The sequence below is a fragment of the Schistocerca piceifrons genome, chromosome 2 (genome assembly GCF_021461385.2).
Source record: "Schistocerca piceifrons isolate TAMUIC-IGC-003096 chromosome 2, iqSchPice1.1, whole genome shotgun sequence".
NCBI classification, from domain to species: domain Eukaryota; kingdom Metazoa; phylum Arthropoda; class Insecta; order Orthoptera; family Acrididae; genus Schistocerca; species Schistocerca piceifrons.
The window spans coordinates 484876662-484896154 of NC_060139.1; the positions used below are offsets into that span (position 1 = coordinate 484876662).

Sequence of the window (19493 nt, forward strand, 5' to 3'; positions counted from 1 at the left end):
AATGTGGACTGCAATACCTTCAGCATGCAGGTCACAGGTGACAACACTAACTAATACATAAATAAAAGGAGGAGGAAGAGGAGATTAGTGTTTAACGTCCAGTCGACAACGAGGTCGAAAGCGGCCGTGCCCTTTCAAAGGAACCATCCTGGCATTTGCCCGAAGCGATTTTAGGGAAATCACGGAAAACCTAAATCAGGATGGCTGGAGACGGGATTGAACCGTCATCCTCCCGAATGCGAGTCCAGTGTGCTAACCACTGCGCCACCTCGCTCGGTACATAAATAAAAGATCACAATCACAGTGCAGTCCAATTCTCAATCTTTCACTCATTCCGCAATCTACTGACATCTGTTGGTACAATATCTTGTCGCTGCAATATATTTTTGTAATAACAATTACAGTCAGTTTAATGTGATTTTTTTTCATTTTTTACGCATTTAATTCTGGATTATTTATCTTTCTTGTTGCATCTGAATGTTACGACCTTGTTCTACAGACTATTAAAAGGTGGGTATGTTTTTACCCTCTACTCCAATAAGTGAACAGCGACCAAATTTCTCATTCACAACTCACTTGGTAAATCATTAGTCTTCCATAAACATATAAAATACTGATGTGTTTAGAAACAGGTTATGTTCAAATACAACAAAAGTTTCTTAGATAATAGCATTCAATGCTATGTAGTCATATGTTTCACAAAATTGTCAAATTTTAAGCAGAGCAACAGATTGTTGTGGGTGTCTAGTTCATAGTTCCACATTTATCCTTTGCACTAGTGCCATGCTAGTCAAATATCACGTAACTGTTCGAGCAAGGTCAATACTGTATCCAGTGCTTCGGCGTAGTGGGAAATCTTGAGCCAATTTGAGTGCGATTATTGTTTGCCGGACTATGCTTCCGCATTCTTCAAAATAAATCTGCACATGATCTCAACAGGCAAAGGCTCATATGTAAATGGAAGATGACCTATATACCAATTTATTAAATAATTTTAACCTCAGCAAGAATAGTTTAATATGTGAATGTTAAGACCACCCTGTATTTTTTGAATGACAAATTTGGAAAGAAAACTCATCTTATAATCATGTATTTACAACAAATCACACAGGATGTCCATAATTACAGCTCCAGTTTCAAAACACTGTAGAAAGAGAATCAAATTTCAACAATATATTATTGACACAGGAGGAACATCATCATAGGGAGGGAGGGGGAGAAATTAATGAAAATTTGACTAATAGATGGCACTATAAACATTGGAATATGCACACCAACGGACACGCGGCACATGGCTGTTCCTCAGTTTTCATTTGAGACACCCAACATAACTGTCTCTATGAAGGATCGCACGCTGCTGGTAAAGCTGTTTTAGAAGAACAGTGACTGTGTGTCGATAGCCCGTTAGATAAACGTTCGCTCTGGAATTCCTTGTTCGTGTAGAAGTGGACAATATATGGTCGAAGAACATTCTGTGGACAGAATGAAGACTGTTTCCATTTAAAGTGACAATAAGAAGAATTGTAGAATATGGGCAACAGAAAATATGCACACACATCAACCGGTACTACTAGAGTCTGCATCAACTGGTACTAACACGTTTAGGAAAGATGACTGCATCCTGTGGGTCATTTATCGCAGGGCTGTACTTTTTCTAGGATATGAGTGCTGTGGGTCCTGTAACCAGTAACGTCAGTGGTAAACACTGAGACTGCTGCATGGTGGCCCTGAGGACATGTGATTAGCTTTGTTCTGGAAAGTATGTAAGCAGAGCAGAAACAAATGGGACATCATTGTAGAACAGGGTGTATACGTGGACAAGGAAAAAAAATTCCCGGATTTCCCGGTTAAAAATACACTTTCTCCCGCATGAAAACACACTTTTTCCGTGTTAAGTGACAGTGTACTCTTCCTCGGCACTGTAAAAGTCATCAATCCTTTGAATGTTTATGGTTTTATATACCGACGTATAATTTCCCGGCACTTTAGAAAACGAAACGTAGGAGGAAAAACACGTTCTGAAAGACCTTTGATGTCCAGCAACATGTACGCTGCATATTTTCGTATTACGAAGGTATAAATTTGAATTCCACCAAATAACGCATGTCACTTTCCGAAGCATTGAAACTGAGACTGCGACGCACTTTTGTAAGCGTCCTAGCTCATTCACGTGATCTCGCCAGCTGATGACAGCATAGGACACGTGATGTAGTCAGCCAATACCAAGATCACTCTTAAGTAGCGCGAATACACAAATAAGAAAAGTTAATGGCTTAAATATATATACATAGCATTCACATATAATATTGGTCTCGAATATTAATAAGTTGGAAGAGAAGCTAAGCTTCCACATATAATGTTGATCTTTTTTGCGCTTGTTGCACTTTAAGATACACACACAAATGTGCCAGTAAAATTTTTAATAACGACGCAAATGTCTCATCTTCTGGGTTCGAAATACTTCTAAACGGTCGTCCTCGAAGAGTTGATTTTTAAATGAGAGTCAAATGCTTTGTGTTTTAAGAAATTCATTGTACATTCTCGCACATAATTCATCTTGCCTAAAAGGAAATCTGCTTTGAATGTAATGCTTTTCAAACCACCATTCGCAATATTTTCCCGCCACCTGTTAGAAATAGGTTCGTTTCAGCAGTTGCAAGAAAGCGCCAGATAACTGGCGTCACCGCGCTTGCGCAGCCACGATGACGCAGGAAGCCCATATGTTCGTACGTGTAAAACATTACAAGATCTTACATATGTCATAAAAGAAACAAGACATCAAAGGATACTTCAAGAGTGTCGGGATATTGCGAACTATACTAAAGTGCATAATTCAGCTTAAAACGCACATCCGTATGTAAATTTTCTTGGAGAACCAGTCCTCAAGTTTGGTTCTTTATTATAGCAAAATTCCATACGTACACTTGAAATGAAGCGAACAGTTGAAACTAGCCAATAATGTGAAATTAAACACTTCGTTTCAAATAAATTTACTACCTCAGTAGAAAGGATTAATAAAAGCCGAATCTCTTTAGCAAACCAGCAAAAATAACTTCATTGTTCTGTAAGGCGATTAATGCTTGACTGTCAAAGGTGGAAATAAAATCTGAAATTATTAACATATACTCCTGGAAATGGAAAAAAGAACACATTGACACCGGTGTGTCAGACCCACCATACTTGCTCCGGACACTGCGAGAGGGCTGTACAAGCATTGATCACACGCACGGCACAGCGGACACACCAGGAACCGCGGTGTTGGCCGTCGAATGGCGCTAGCTGCGCAGCATTTGTGCACCGCCGCCGTCAGTGTCAGCCAGTTTGCCGTGGCATACGGAGCTCCATCGCAGTCTTTAACACTGGTAGCATGCCGCGACAGCGTGGATGTGAACCGTATGTGCAGTTGACGGACTTTGAGCGAGGGCGTATAGTGGGCATGTGGGAGGCCGGGTGGACGTACCGCCGAATTGCTCAACACGTGGGGCGTGAGGTCTCCACAGTACATCGATGTTGTCGCCAGTGGTCGGCGGAAGGTGCACGTGCCCGTCGACCTGGGACCGGACCGCAGCGACGCACGGATGCACGCCAAGACCGTAGGATCCTACGCAGTGCCGTAGGGGACCGCACCGCCACTTCCCAGCAAATTAGGGACACTGTTGCTCCTGGGGTATCGGCGAGGACCATTCGCAACCGTCTCCATGAAGCTGGGCTACGGTCCCGCACACCGTTAGGCCGTCTTCCGCTCACGCCCCAACATCGTGCAGCCCGCCTCCAGTGGTGTCGCGACAGGCGTGAATGGAGGGACGAATGGAGACGTGTCGTCTTCAGCGATGAGAGTCGCTTCTGCCTTGGTGCCAATGATGGTCGTATGCGTGTTTGGCGCCGTGCAGGTGAGCGCCACAATCAGGACTGCATACGACCGAGGCACACAGGGCCAACACCCGGCATCATGGTGTGGGGAGCGATCTCCTACACTGGCCGTACACCACTGGTGATCGTCGAGGGGACACTGAATAGTGCACGGTACATCCAAACCGTCATCGAACCCATCGTTCTACCATTCCTAGACCGGCAAGGGAACTTGCTGTTCCAACAGGACAATGCACGTCCGCATGTATCCCGTGCCACCCAACGTGCTCTAGAAGGTGTAAGTCAACTACCCTGGCCAGCAAAATCTTCGGATCTGTCCCCCATTGAGCATGTTTGGGACTGGATGAAGCGTCGTCTCACGCGGTCTGCACGTCCAGCACGAACGCTGGTCCAACTGAGGCGCCAGGTGGAAATGGCATGGCAAGCCGTTCCACAGGACTACATCCAGCATCTCTATGATCGTCTCCATGGGAGAATAGCAGCCTGCATTGCTGCGAAAGGTGGATATACACTGTACTAGTGCCGACATTGTGCATGCTCTGTTGCCTGTGTCTATGTGCCTGTGGTTCTGTCAGTGTGCTCATGTGATGTATCTGACCCCAGGAATGTGTCAATAAAACAACTGAAAATGAAATGATGGTAGACAAAAAATTGATCAAGTGAGTGCCTAAATGATAATACAGGATACTTGCAAAGAGAAAATACAGTCTTTATTATGATTCCCATGGTTCCTTAATGGCTTGGGTATTCTTGGGAATGTGGTTCATCTAGTGCAACTAAATGAAAAGCAATTTGTATTGTGCCACACATTTAACTTCTTTTTATTTGTGAAGCAACTTCAGTGTAATATCTGTTTGTTCAGTATGTATCATAATTGTGTTATATAATAATTACAGATATGTTACATAATAGTTTTTTGTTATTCCTCTTTTTCTTAGGTCAGAAGTAACTTTTGCAGCACAAGTTTCACAGGGTTAAGTTATTATTTGGTTCTAATTATGATTTGTGACCTTATTAGTCCATATATGTTGCCCTGGATTCGTACTTAGTTGGTCTGCATACCCCATGATGTCCAGTTTTTGGCACTTTCCAGACTTCTTTTCAACTGAACATCTCACTATTACTGTCCATTTTGTTTTGGTTGGTTTGTTTACTGTATCTAGTGCTCTCAACTGTCATTACACGCTTATCTTCATCTTTTGTTTGTGTTATGATTATGTAATTTAACATTTTTTGTGCGCGCGCATGAGTGCGCACATCCTCATGTTTTTCTTTGTGGGAAATCAAGTTATTATTTGGTGTGATTATGTTCTACATCTCTACAACGTAGGAAAAGAGTGCTACTTACTGTAAATAAGACAAATCAAGTTGCAGACAGGCACAATTAAAAGACACTTGCATTAAGCTATTGGCCACAGCCTTCACTAATAACGAAGACACGGGACCTGTGGCAGTAATCAAAGGCACTGTGACATCTGTGGAAAAGAAGAACATCATTGCAGACCACCTACTTCCCTTAACACTTGACATCTTCCTGATGGCAATGACATCTTCCAGCAGGATAACTGTCCACATCACAAGGTCAGGATGGTGCTACAGCAGTTTGGGTAGCATGATCGTGAACTCAAACTGATGTTTTGACCACCAAATGTGCTTGATCTTACCCAGTTCAACACAACTGGGATATCATCAGGTATAGTGCATGCTAAACGCCGTGGCCGGTAGATGCACAGTCGGCTGGGGAAGCATGAGGAGTGGCAGTGGTGGGGGGTTGCTCAGAGCGCTGTATCGGAATACCATTCTAAACTGAAGGCTATGCTCACATTTTCAGTAAACTTGCATATGACCTTCCAAAAACAGCTACTATCACCTCCACCAAAAATACAGAGATTTATTTTCACCTGGCTTGTTAAGCACTTGTAACTTCCAGTGAGGCGTCATAAGTGGCAAGTTTTGAGTAAAACTTATACATTTCTCTGGTTGCCATGTCAAAATTTGCTTCTTTTGCCAAAACACGGAAGAGTTTACAATATCTCACATCACTAACTTGTGCAGACATAACTGCAAGAGAGTTCTGAAATAGTGGTTTATTAAGTGAGAAACTAAGGAAAATATAGTCAGTAGCTTATGAAAATGCACATCCTTGTCACAAGAAACCATGTAATGTCTTTACATATGTTGTTCCAAAGCCCATAGCATTTCTTGTTTCACCAGCTATTGATGGCCCTAAGAATTCATTCTCTCACCGAAAAAATCAGTAATTATTGGGATAACACAGTAGGTAATGATATGTTACACAATAATGGTATGGTAAAATACTATCCTCACTGCATGTTATCATTTGCCAAATTCTCATTTTGATATCTGAAACAGTTAATGAAATACGAGGAATGCTGTGGATATTTTACTCTGGCTTTATTGCTGGCATTGCGCGATCACAAATGAGTGTGCTATATCCAATCAATTTTCTCGTGATTGGTGACAGATACCTCTACCCAGGGCTAAACAAAAATTCAATATGTTAGCTAAATTTCACACACATCAACATATTATGTACTATGCACCAAACACAAAATCACAGCGACCTCTACTTTTCATTGCATACTTTTCTGAATTTCACGGAGTGTCTTATTTTCATGTAAATATCACAATGACTATGACCATTAACGAAATGATGGGCACATCATCAAGAACCCGGCATATAAAGCTGTAAGTTAAGCAAAAATTATTTTTTTTACCAAATAGTTTCTGTAAAATGGTTTGATAAAGACTGTATGGTGCACGCCTCAATTCTATCATAGCTGACCGGCCAAAAGGTGGAAAACGTTTATCAGCCTCCCCTTATGAACAAACAAATGAACTCGTCTAGCACTTTGGACGTTAACTGGTCACTGCGCATCTGCCACCATATCCTGCACGATCTATATTAGCTCTACAAAAATTAACCATTTGCTCATAATTTACGAGTATTGCATTCCCTGTGATTGGACATTTGGTGCCATATATCTATGGAGGCCTAATGGGATGTTGCTGAATCTATGCCATGCAGAATCGCTGCTGCATTGCATTCCAATGGTGGACCAACATGCTATTAAGCAAATGGCCACAACAATGTTTCAGCCTGTAACTGCCCCCCCTCCCCATAAACACACAGTGACTTATGGGTAACGGACATTTTTTACACTACTCTCACTGGGGGATGGGAGACTGCATGTATGTCAGTCACTTTGCGACTGCCAACGACTAATTGAACAGTGGATAACAGAACACTGCATGGTCACATATGATAGTAGTGTTTCCATAAAGGTAGAATGGCATTTTAACACAGTGACTACTTTATTGTCTTCTTAACTACACAGCTCCAAGTCACAATACAATCTGAAGACAGTTTACAGCTTTCAGAATGGGAAACATTACAAAGAAGTTGTAGAGCCCTTAAATTAAAAAGTGAGGACACATGAAAACAGTGACATTGTGGGAGAGGAAATCATCAGAAGCCCGAGATGATCCAGACGTCAACATACACACTGGCTAAGGATGAGACGTATCACTTTTGGGCCCTTGAAGGGTCTTGTGTAGTTCATACAAGACACCTTCACCCCTTGTGTGACTGGTATGCTGTAACTAATGTTAGTGTAATAGAGCGTCATACTTTTGAGGACGGCACGACAGCGACAGTAAACTCAAAACGTGTTCAACATGTGTGCATAATCTTCATTCTGCCAGAATTGCAGAGACAAAGGATGAATACACAGGGTTTTTATTTTCAACAGGACATTGCACCATTTCACACTGCAAATGCATCACTGGCGGTTGGGAGGAACATTTTCCCTGGACACCTCATTTTTAATTTTAGAGATAAGGCATGGTCACCAAGATCACCATCCATTTGCACTTTCTCATGAACTTTCTTGTAGCAGTTATCTGAAAGAGTGTATATTTTAACAAATCTTATAGTTTAGTGGAGTTGAAAGACATCATTAAAAAAAGAGGTGGGCTTTAGTGATCAATTCCTGTTTGCTAAGGTTACAAGTGACTTCTGGGAATGAGATAAAAATAGTATTGGAAAAAGGCTCACCACCTGGATGATACAATTTTTCGTCAGAGACCATGTGAATCAAATATGAGTCATTAATCTCTGATTATGTATCAATGAAAGCTATTTCCTTAAAAATCGACAATATTATTCTTCACTGCCCATTTCCAGCTTCCTGTGTCTGGTTGTGAATCAACACTTAATTTATATTGGTTTTCTGTTCCTCCCAAGCACCACTTATAACTTATTGATGACAGGTGTATTCTGCTTAAGTTCAAAATTTAAATACATAAAATTTAAAAGTTTCCAAACACACTTTCATATTGTGTCCCAATATTACCACCACTAGTGGCTTTATAAATACCGGAAAAGTATTCATACCTCTTTTCTTGATTCATTTTCAACTGTTCCCATCTTCTCCAACAGTTCCATGTTTACCAGATTCTCTTTTCCATTGAATGATGCCAAGGTACAATAAGAACCACGATGTTCACCAAATCTGAAAGAAGAAAAAAATATATTATTGAAAGCAAATAACTTGAGAAAAAGTACCAAATGAGATGTAGGATTGACTACATTCTGATAAAACACATTGGAATGAAGTTCATGCAGTGAAACTTACGGTGAACATAACATACTACTAAAACAATGCCCACTGAATCTCTAAATCTAAACCATTGGAACCTAAACAAATTGAAGGGACTAAAAACCCAGACTGATTTTAAAGAATATGTGGCAAGAAATAACACTTCAGAGTTACTAGTGTGGAAAATTGATGGAATGGGCTTAAAAGAGGTGCAATAAACACAGCAGAAAATGTACTAGGTTCTCTAAAGTCAGAAAAGAAGCACTCATAGTTAACACATGAGATACAAAAAAAAAGTAAGAATGTTTGAAGTGAACACCAACAATATAGGTCCTTCAGAAATGAAGTTAACTAAAAATGTAAATAAGCTAATGAAGAATGGATTAAGGAAAGATGTCACGAGGTTAATAAAATAATGAAAACAAGGTGACATAGATGCTACACACATACTAATGAGCGATCATTTTGGGGAGCACATTGCAAGCAAGGAGAACAGTGATTAGAGATGAAAAAGATAATTTCGGGGCATGATACAATATTTATTTTTGATTTCAAAAATCTTGGCACAAGCTCTGACGGTAGAATTCTTATAGGCACCAGGGCAAAGGGCAGAACAAGAACCATACAAAATTCAAGATGAAATTTAACGCAACTTGGTAAGTGTCATCTGATTTTAAAATAATGTAATTACAACACTTATGAACAACATAAAATCAGAAAGAATGATAATCACCACATCTATCAACTTAGTATTGCATGTGTCAAAAATACTCAAAATTATTTCACTGAAGACTGGATGGGAAAACAAAGCTGACTCATCAAACATAATAGCAAAACGTTCTACTAATCCCGTGTGTTGACACTGATGATTAGAAACAGTTGCTTTAATGCAACAAGCCTCCAAATAATTTCAAATGATTGGCATTTTTCACATCTGGCCAAATCCATGATACACATGAATTAGGTACTGAATTTTCCTCTTCACAATTGTCATCTATAATTAAAATGTTTTGTATGCTTTCTATTTTGTTTAATCACATCACTATCATCACTACATCCACGTAAACGCCTCTCTCTTAACATTATATAAGGATTTAATAAATTTCTCTTCCAGTTCTCATGGTGTAATGGTAAGAACTAAACCATGACTGTAACTGACAAGTGTGTCTCTCACGAGTTAGACTCACAATGCTTATGTCAGGACAATTTCATTTTCCTGAGCATGACTCACGATGTTTATTTTTGGTCTACATTTGTTACCCCAAGTCTGACTTGAGATATTCACATTTGGACCAAAATTGTTATCACGGGTGCTACTAGTCAAAGTGTGGCAGGGGGTTTAAGATCTAAGGTAGGATTGCTCATTGTGACAAATGATACATTATATGTATACTGAAGATGTAATAAAGCAAGTAAAGTGCTACCTCAATATGGGACTTGTTTGTCATGGGCAGAAAATCAGCATGATGCAGTATACTGATGACATAGTTGTGGTTGCTGAAAGTGTACAGGAATTAAGGTGGTGCGTGTAACATGTACATCAGGACAGCTAAATATAAAATTAAGGATAAACAGGAGCATTTGACGCCACCCATTGGCTTTGATGAATGATGTCATGTGAAGCCCTAAGATGCAACACAAAAATGATTTCAAGATGGCAAACAACAACACCACACACTGCCAAAGCAAAGAAATATAAACATCAAATACCAAAGTCTACCAACTCTTAATAGCAAATATCGATGCTTCCAGACAACTGCAGGAAACGGGGTTTTCAGCAGTGCCACACTAAAATCTAAAAAACCACAAAATCATAACAGTAAAATATAAAACAAAACAACCACAGAAATACAACACAACATTAGTTTCAAAAATGCAAAAAACAAAAAGTAACCAACTGTGACTGATATTGAAAATAACACAATTTAAAAGACTCATACAATTACGGGAAACCAAATAATGATACCAATACAGAAAGCCAAAAGTTGACATGAATACAGAACAGAAAGCCAAAAGACGACTTGAATGAAATCATCACTTTATTCATGAAGCTCAATTGAAAAGATAAGTATCAATGCAAAGAACCAAAATCTAGAAAATTAATTACACTTGTTACAGCTTTGGCAGCGTATAACATACTATCTGAAATAAACTTAACACAAAATACTGCCAGCACATGTATTACTTGCCTATCACTTGTGTGCGATCAATGTTTTCGTCTAAAATTTTTGGTTTCCTTTACAGTATCACCATGCTGCACGACACGTATCCGTGCACAATGTACGGGCCCAAGGACAGAACATTAAATGAAAAAAAGTTATATGTTTATGATTCGCTGAGTTTTGTAAAATATAAAGAATGTAAGACTACACTCTCATATAAGTACAATTTACTTCTACAACCTGCCTCTGGAGAAGACTGGACCTAGGTGAAGATGGAGAGTTGGTGGCAAGACAGAAGACGATGGAGAGCCCTATGTTCCAGACAGACCCAGCCGGAGGCTGGGAACTGTCCAAGATGATGATATGACGAGGATGATGATGAACCTGCCTCTGGTCAAGCAAATTATGGAGTAAGAAATTCTAGTGCCATTAATGATGCCAACAACTGGAATTCACTGCAGAAAGTGAGTGGACTGTTTGCCACGTAGTCGAACAAATGGCAGCATGTTAGGGGGGTGCATCCCACTGAAGAAAACAAAAGTTATTACCTAAATGCTGGAAGACTAATGTGTGACATTAAATGAATTTTCCATCAGTGCTTGGCAAAACATGATGATAATAATAATAATATTATTAATAATAACAGGAAACACTTCCTAACATCATTAATGATGTGCATTTTCTGTATTATCTATCGGATATGGAATAGGCAAGATCATAAATGTGAATAATAAATAAAATGCATTTTTTCTAACGCAAAATGTAGATTTAATAATGTAAAATGTTCTCTAGCTTCCTTTTGTGATTGTTATACTTGGCTTGTTCATAGAGAAGGTATGTGAACATTAAAATGACATTGTAATTGTGTGCACTAATTATTTGAAGGTTTATAATTTATTCATGAGGTTAAACATGGTCTAGAAATGTACTAGTCAGAAAGAATCACATAAGTACAAGAGACATAGGGAAAAAGATTTAAATAAATAAATAAAAATTGCTAATTACTGTAAGTTAGAAATAGTGCTGATCCTGAAATTTCCATAATGTGTTTTCTATTGGGAAAAAAATATTGGGTAAAATGAAGGAAGCTGTTTAGAAAGTCCAAAAAAGGAGCTACAAACATTTTTAGTTTTACAAAGGAGATAGTTTCTTGAATTCTACGTTTTTAAATCATAATAACAGTGTTCGTCATATCATCTGTTAGGTTTTGGCCAGCATCCTAAATTAAAACCCGAGAAATGAAGATTTAACACTGAAATTGTGTGCAGTTATTTAGATGTGTTTTCTGTGTTTGTGTTTCATTTCAACTGGTAAAGAAATAAAATTATAATCAAGCACCTTTCTACATTGTACATATGGATGAAGGATTGCATAAATCAAAGATTAGGACACTGAAGGAAAAAGTTCATACTTCGAATTTTTTTTAATATCTTTTTTATGTTGCTGTCCAAAGCTGTGTGTGTCAACAAAGACTTATTTTATGCTACTTGTATGTTTTACAATACTCTATGGTGTTATGCATAGTCCAATTTAAAATTTCTATAGCTGATCTGGATATATTGTCTAATAAACACAGATTCATTTACAGTGATAAATGAACTAAGAAGCCATTTAATTAACAACATTCACCCAGTGATAAATAAGAGTTATATTAATCAGCATTTTTTCTTATACGGCTGCTGTTGCGCACAGTGCTTGATGACCATTTTTAGTTTCCATATCATTCTGTAGGTTCTTGTCTAGATGACCAGTACAGAATATTACATCGACACTGGACTTTGTGATTTACCCTAAAGTTACTGGTGGATCACACCAAGCAGCACTATAACAAAGTATGAGGAAATAAATACAAGAAGGTAACTTAAATTGCAAGAGGACGAAACAGCTGGGCAATACAAACTATGGAAATGAATGTTAGAGATGGAAGGGAGGACAGCAGTAACAGCTGCTATTGTATCTTATTTGCTGGTTTTGTATGGACTAAGGTTTGTCAGTGATTCTGCACAAGATGGAGGTTAATGTCTTTGAAGAGTTTTTGGATTTGATGAATATGAAAAAGAATTAAGTTATTTAGGTAAGCAGAGATCATGATCACCACCACCACCACCACCACCACCACCACCACCAGTCCTGACCACAAAGATGTTGTCAATAATACGAACCAGCTTTCTGTGTATTTATGACTGCCTCTTCCACATGGCCTATAAAAAGGTTGGCATGGAACAAGATATCCTAGTCCTCACAGCATCACATTGATTTATCTGTATGTCCAAGCCCTCAAATGTGTAGGAGTTACCCTTAAAATGGCTAGGGTGGTGATGAGGTTTTAGGGAGACCATCAAATGGACATTGGGAGAGGTACTGTTCTAGGGCTGTATGCAGGAAGTGTATGTAGGAAATGGATGTGAGGTGAGGTCCCATTAATTATGACAAGGAGTGTTCCAAGTATGAGAGGGAATGGAATGGGTTGGAAACTTCCAAGGAGTGGTTATTATGTAGAATGAGACACATTGCATGATGCAGCAGAGGTGCTAGTCTACCAGGATTGAAATATATTTAGTTCGGGATATAAAGCCTGCTACAGTGGTATGGCTGTGCTGGTTGTTTTGTGTATTTTGGTAGCAGACTGAAGGTAGGAGTCCTTGAGTCAGGAGGTATATGTTCTATAAGGCAGTTTTGAGAGGGCCAGGGCTTTAAAATTTTCTGCAGCTCTGTCTGGCTGGAAGGAATGGGGTTGACAGGAAGAGTATTGTATGCCAAGGTATCCAAGAACAGATTTAAATCCTTCTGCCGTGATGAAATGGTCTTTGTCCACTACATGTGACACCTGTATCCACTGCACAGCTTTATACATAGGAATTACCACCACTAAATTGGCTGAGTACATGCATAGACACCGAAAACAAACCAATCTGGAGACACTCAAAATTCAATTGCTGAACATGCTCTACAGCAGTGGTTTGCAACATGGGCATTATGTCCTGGAGACTTTCTCATTTCTTGAGATGACGGCTGAAGGAAAAGGATGGTGGCAGAAGTGACACTTGGGGATGGGGGGTCTTCAAGTTTACTTTGGCAATTATTCTTTTCATTACCAACTGGTTAAAATGGAAGGGAATTCAATTTCCTACATTAAATAATACATGACAGCTTAATACAATATCTTTAACAAATAATTCTAATTACCAGTAAATTTAAAAATGAGACCAGAACAACTTGAAGACCAGTAATATGAAAATGTTTTTTACTTACAATTCCATTAAGAATTAATAGCCGAATTTCCACAACTGCTGTAATGTCAGCAGATGGTCTGTCTCAGGCGCTCGTACTGCACACAAACTGGGCAAGTGTAAACTTGTGCAAAAATTACACAAGGAAATTCCCCAAACTGACTTGGAAAGGACAACACATTTTGCAGCAACAAATCATCAGTACTGACCCCCCCCCCCCCCCCCCCCCTCCCCCCAAAAAAAAAAAAAAATAAATATCCAAGCTTTAAAAGAAAGTTGGCGGAACAGCAGTGTAGGCAGATTATTTGCAAAACTCACTCTCAGCACAGACAAAAGCCTCTAGGTTGCATTAAAAGTCCGTTTACTAGCAGTTAAATGTGAGATATCTCTTATTACCCACACAGTACAATGCTGTGGCCCAATGCAAGTCGTCATGAAGTCAGCTCCTTTGAGTGATGAGTTTCAAAAAGGACTTGCAAGAGGGCCCTTGATATGGAAGACAAGCTTCCCAGTCTCTTTAAGAATACAAAATTTGTACAGCAAAATGATGTATTAACATCTACAGACACCAAGGTCTGCTGCTAGCTTGCATTCAGTTCATTAACCACAATGACAATCTAATGGAAGAAATTTGTCTGTTGCTAAAAATGTAACTGAGAGATTGCATCATTATTTGTACTATGTCGTTAATTCTGTTAATAAGATATAAGTGCATTCTTGGTAAAACTGTCTTCAACAACTGAGGTGATATGCCTACAAATAAGAAGTTGAACCTACAAGTATCATCAGTCTACTGACCCCAGCCTTTGTGACGTAAACTACAATGTCTTAACATGGCATATCTTCTAGATATATCAAACAAATTCAAAAAGTTCTGTAGGGAGACAAAATTAACTTTGGTAGAACAAAAAGTATGGTATCTTCATTCACAGTCTGTATGCCAATAACGTGAGTCAACATATATTCTGTCACGATATCTTCAAGAAAATTCATGTGAAGACATAGCTTCAGACACAGACTTTGATGATTTTTGCTCACATCTCAAAAAAGCAACGAAAGATAGGTGAACTATGTAATACTGAATTATCACTGTGGGGTACTCAATTGGTTTGCAATGGTTGCAAGAATATTTGCTCAGAGATTGCAAGTGCAGTCAATTGACTTTAAACTGCTAAGTCCAAGCAAATTCTCATCAAAATTTTTTTGGCAGGAATACTGAATGTTTTTGTTCATTTTAGCATTTCCAAGTCAGTAGACAGTGCCTTCAGTGTGGTGCATTAACTAGGAAAGAAAGTGCATATATATGAAAGGGGCTATCTGAGATAGAACCACAGAGAGTGAAACTGGAATCTGCTTATGAAGCACAAGCAAGTCTCTGTTGTTGTCTTCAGTCCAAAGACTGATTTGATCGAGCTCTCCATGCTACTCTATCCTTCATCTCCAAATAACTACTGCCACCTACAGCCTTCTGAATCTGCTTACAACAGTTTTACCCCCCCCCCCCCCCACACACACACACACTTCCATCCAATACTAAATTCGTGATGCTTTGATGTCTTAAGAATATGTCCCATGAACTGATCTCTTCTTTTAGTCAAGTTATGACACACATTTCTTTTGTCCTCAGTTCTATTCAGTACTACTTCATTGCTTACATGATCTACCCATCTAGCCTTCAGCATTCTTTTGTATAACCACATTTCAAATCCTTTTCTTGTCTGAACTGTTATCATCCACACAAGGCCACACTCAAGAAACATACTTTCACAAAAGACTGCCTAACACTTAAATCTGTATTCCATTTTAACCTATTTCTCTTTTCAGAAATGCTTTTCTTGCCTTTGCCAGTCTACATTTGATACTCTACTTTGGCCATCATCTGTTATTTTGCTCAGCTTTTAAGCATCTTGTTTATCAATGTAATTTCCTCGGCATTACCTCACTTAATTCTAATATCCTTGATTTGCCGCTGTTGATATTCACTGCATCCTCTTTGCAGGATACTGTCCATTCTCTTCATTGGTTCTTAAAAGTCATTTGCTGTCTGACAGAATTACAATGCCATCGGCAAACCTCAAAGTTTTTATTTATTCTCCCTGAACTTTAATTCCTACTCCAATGTTTTCTTTTGCTTCCCTTGCTGTTCGCTAAATGTAATGAATGATAATGGTGATAGGCTACAACCCTGTCTCACTCCCTTCTCAACCACTGCTTTCCTTTCACATCCCTCAACTCTTATAATTGCCACCTGGATTCTGCACAAATCGCAAATAGCCTTTCACTTCCCGTATTTTACCCCAGCTACATTAAGAATTTGAAAGAGAGTCTTCCAGTCAACATTGCAAAAAAAAACTAAGTCTACAAATGCTATACACTTAGGGTTGTCTTGGATTAACTGTTGTTCTAAAGGTACATCGTAGGGTCAGTATTGCCTTGCGTGTTCCTACATTTCTCTAGAATCCAAAGTGATCTTCCCCAAGGTCGTCTTCTACCAGTTTTTTCCATTCTTCTGTAAAGAATTTGTGTTAATATATTGCATTCATGACCTACTAAATTGATAGTTTGGCAATTTTCACACCTGTCGGCAGCTCCTTTCTTTGGAATTGGAATTAGAACATTCTTCTTGAAATCTGAGGGTATTTTGCCTGCCTCATACATCTTGCACACCAGAAAAAAAAGTTTTGTAATGGTTGGCTCTCCCGAGGCTGTTAGTAGTTACCAGAATGCCTTCTACTCCTGGGCCTTAACTTGGGTCTTTCAGTGCTCTGGAAAATTCTTTTTGCGGTATCGTATCTCCTATCTTATCTTAATTTACATCCTCATCTCTTTCTATAATACTGCCTTTGAGTTCACCTCCCTTGTATAGATCTTCTATATACTCCTTCCACCTTTCAGCTTTCCCTTCTTTGCTTAGGCTGATTTCAATCCAAGCACTTTACATTCATACGGCTCCTCCTCTTTTCTCCAAAGGCCTCTTAATTTTCCTTGCAGGCGGTAGCTATTCCCCTTGGCATAAGTTCATGTTGGGCCCTCATGTAGATATGTATGAAATTCACCAAAATTGAGGATGATTGACCTGGGAGGCCTAGGGCCCCTATTTTAATACAGTAAGCCAATTAAAATGAATTTTTATTTTCTTAATTAATCTATTATTAAAAATGTCAAATTTTACAAAAATCTAATACTAGATTTTTTTAAAAGGTGAATGTATTCCCACACAACACTGACCAGGAAATTTCTCTTTAGGAACAGTGCCTATTGCACAGAAAGTACAAATGAAATGATTGTATGGGATTTATAAACCAAAGTATAAAATGGAAATAGACAGATAACAAAAGTAGGTCAACAGAATGGTAATGTATGAAGCATCCACTATCATAGCACAATCTTATTGCACTCCAACACACACAAATTTGATTCTATGCTTTAACAGTATCAACGGTAGGATGCAGAGATGTCACTTCTATTTCCTTTACAAAGAAAAGTTAAGATATACTGTGACAATTTGACTTTCAGTCAAAGATCAATATAAGGTGTTAAAATACACACAACAGCAACTTTAAATTCTTTTTGCAGTGAGACTGATCTGTACCATACCACAAGGGATAAGTTGGGCTGGAAGATGGCAACTTGGTTGTTAAGTTGGCAAAACTGACAAATATGACCATGTATTAAGATTTGTTATTAAGCACTTTCAATATGTTTCATGATGAAATCTTTCAAAAAAGAAGTATGAAACTAAAAGGGCGAGCTTAATTTTCATGATCTCATATCTTCAACAGTAGATAATAACTTCAGCTTCAATATCTTCCGCAAAGATACCTATTCAGATATTATCCCAGGTGATTTTGCCCATCCACATGCACACAAGGTTGCATTCTTTCACTCTACTACTGACCATGCCCTATCAATGATCCCTGTCCCTTAAAGATCCAGGAGAAACCCTAATTTTGTGTAAGGAGGTCAAAGGGTGGCAATTAGACCTATGTAAAGAACTGGAAATTTTTAAACATACACTCAATAGGAATGGTAAAGTGTTAAATGATCAGCTGCAACTTGCAAATTGACAGTTCCTTGAAGGTTTTATGGTGGCATTTCAGACCAGTTAATGTAGAACTTACAGTTTGTTGGTGGTCTCTACTTGTAACATATTTTCTATCTTTCTACTTATCCTCCTTTTTACTGTTATAATTCATCTTTAAAGATTCCTCCCTACCTCCCATCTTCCAGCCCTTTTCTACCCAAAATATTTCTCAGTCAGATTCCAATATAACATGGTGATTAATAGTTTGTTTTCTACCTGTTTCCTAGGTGCTTTATTTTTGTGCAGGTACTCCACTTACCGATGTTTCGTACTTCATGCACTGTGACAGTTTTCTCAGTTGTTGCACGACACCAGCCACATATGGGCCATTTTCACTGCCTTTCCATTCCATGTAGATTTTAATGTTAAGGCTTTTACGCTGCTTTATTCTGAAATCTGTTGTCGCCAATATGTGATTTTACATGTAGGGCATTTTTGTTTATTATATTTTTATCCAATGGTATTGCACATCCTTTACACCTTGATAATTATTTTTAACTATGATGTAAAAAAAATCCTCAAATAGTTCCAAGTACTTCTGAAGAAATCATTTTACAATTGTTGAAAGCATGGTCAAGCGTAGTTGTTAAAGCTTTATTCCTGCAACTGGTTGGATGACTTTCTGAAATCATTCCTTTACATTCATCATTGCTGAACAGCAGCTATGTTCAAAATTTTAAAATACGAACACGAAATAAAAAGTAGTCATGAAAGATCAAGTTGTCCTCGTAACATAAAACAGAAGTAAGTCTGAATAAAATTACTTGACAGTTTGATCTGTCACTTGCCACTACAGTGTTGCCACATTGGCTGCCAGTTAAAGCTCAGTTATAAGCAGTACGAAATCATGGAGGGTCATTTCGCAAATGCTGTTAATGTGTAAAGTGGAGCAATGCTGGAAGTAGCCACCATGAGATATGATGGAAATGCGAGATGCTCTGCTGCCAGCTGATTTTAAATAACTAATGACTGAACTGCGACAAACGGCACAGACTGTATCCTTTAATTTACACCTACACATATACTTCACTAGCCACCGAGCAGTGTGTGGTGGATGCTATTCTCGTCAGTCATATCCCCCCCCCCCGGTTCCACTCGCAGATTGTGCGAGGGAAAAACGACTGCATGAACACCTCGATATGAGCTCTAATTTCCCTTATCTTTGAACGGTGATCAATGCGTGATTTGAAAGTAGGTGGTAATAATATATGCTCTACATCCTTGGTGAAGGTCGGATTTTGGAATCTAGTGAGCAGCCCCTTCTGTTTAGCGCGTCATCTATCTGCAAGTGTGTCCCACTTCAAACTTTCTATGAGATCTGTAACACTCTCACGATGACTAAATGTACAAGTCACGAGTCTTGCCACTCTTCTTTGGACTTTCTCAATCTCTTGAATCCAACCCAACTGGTAAGGGTCCCATACAGACTAAAAATACTTCAAGAGACTAAACGAAATAAAGTATTGTAAGCAATTTCCTTTGTTGAAGGACTGCATCGCTTCAGGATTCTACCAATAAACCGCAT

General features: G+C 38.7%; 1 protein-coding gene across 4 annotated transcripts in view; it reads right to left on the reverse strand.

The window, feature by feature from the left end:
- LOC124776580 (protein BTG1-like) overlaps positions 1-19493 on the reverse strand; it is a 55082-nt gene that overhangs the window by 21714 nt on the left and 13875 nt on the right. For all 4 annotated transcript variants that reach the window (XM_047251628.1, XM_047251630.1, XM_047251629.1 and 1 more), the window contains exon 3: positions 8288-8405. In XM_047251628.1, the coding sequence (XP_047107584.1) occupies positions 8288-8405 (118 nt within the window). The remainder of the gene's footprint in view (positions 1-8287; positions 8406-19493) is intronic.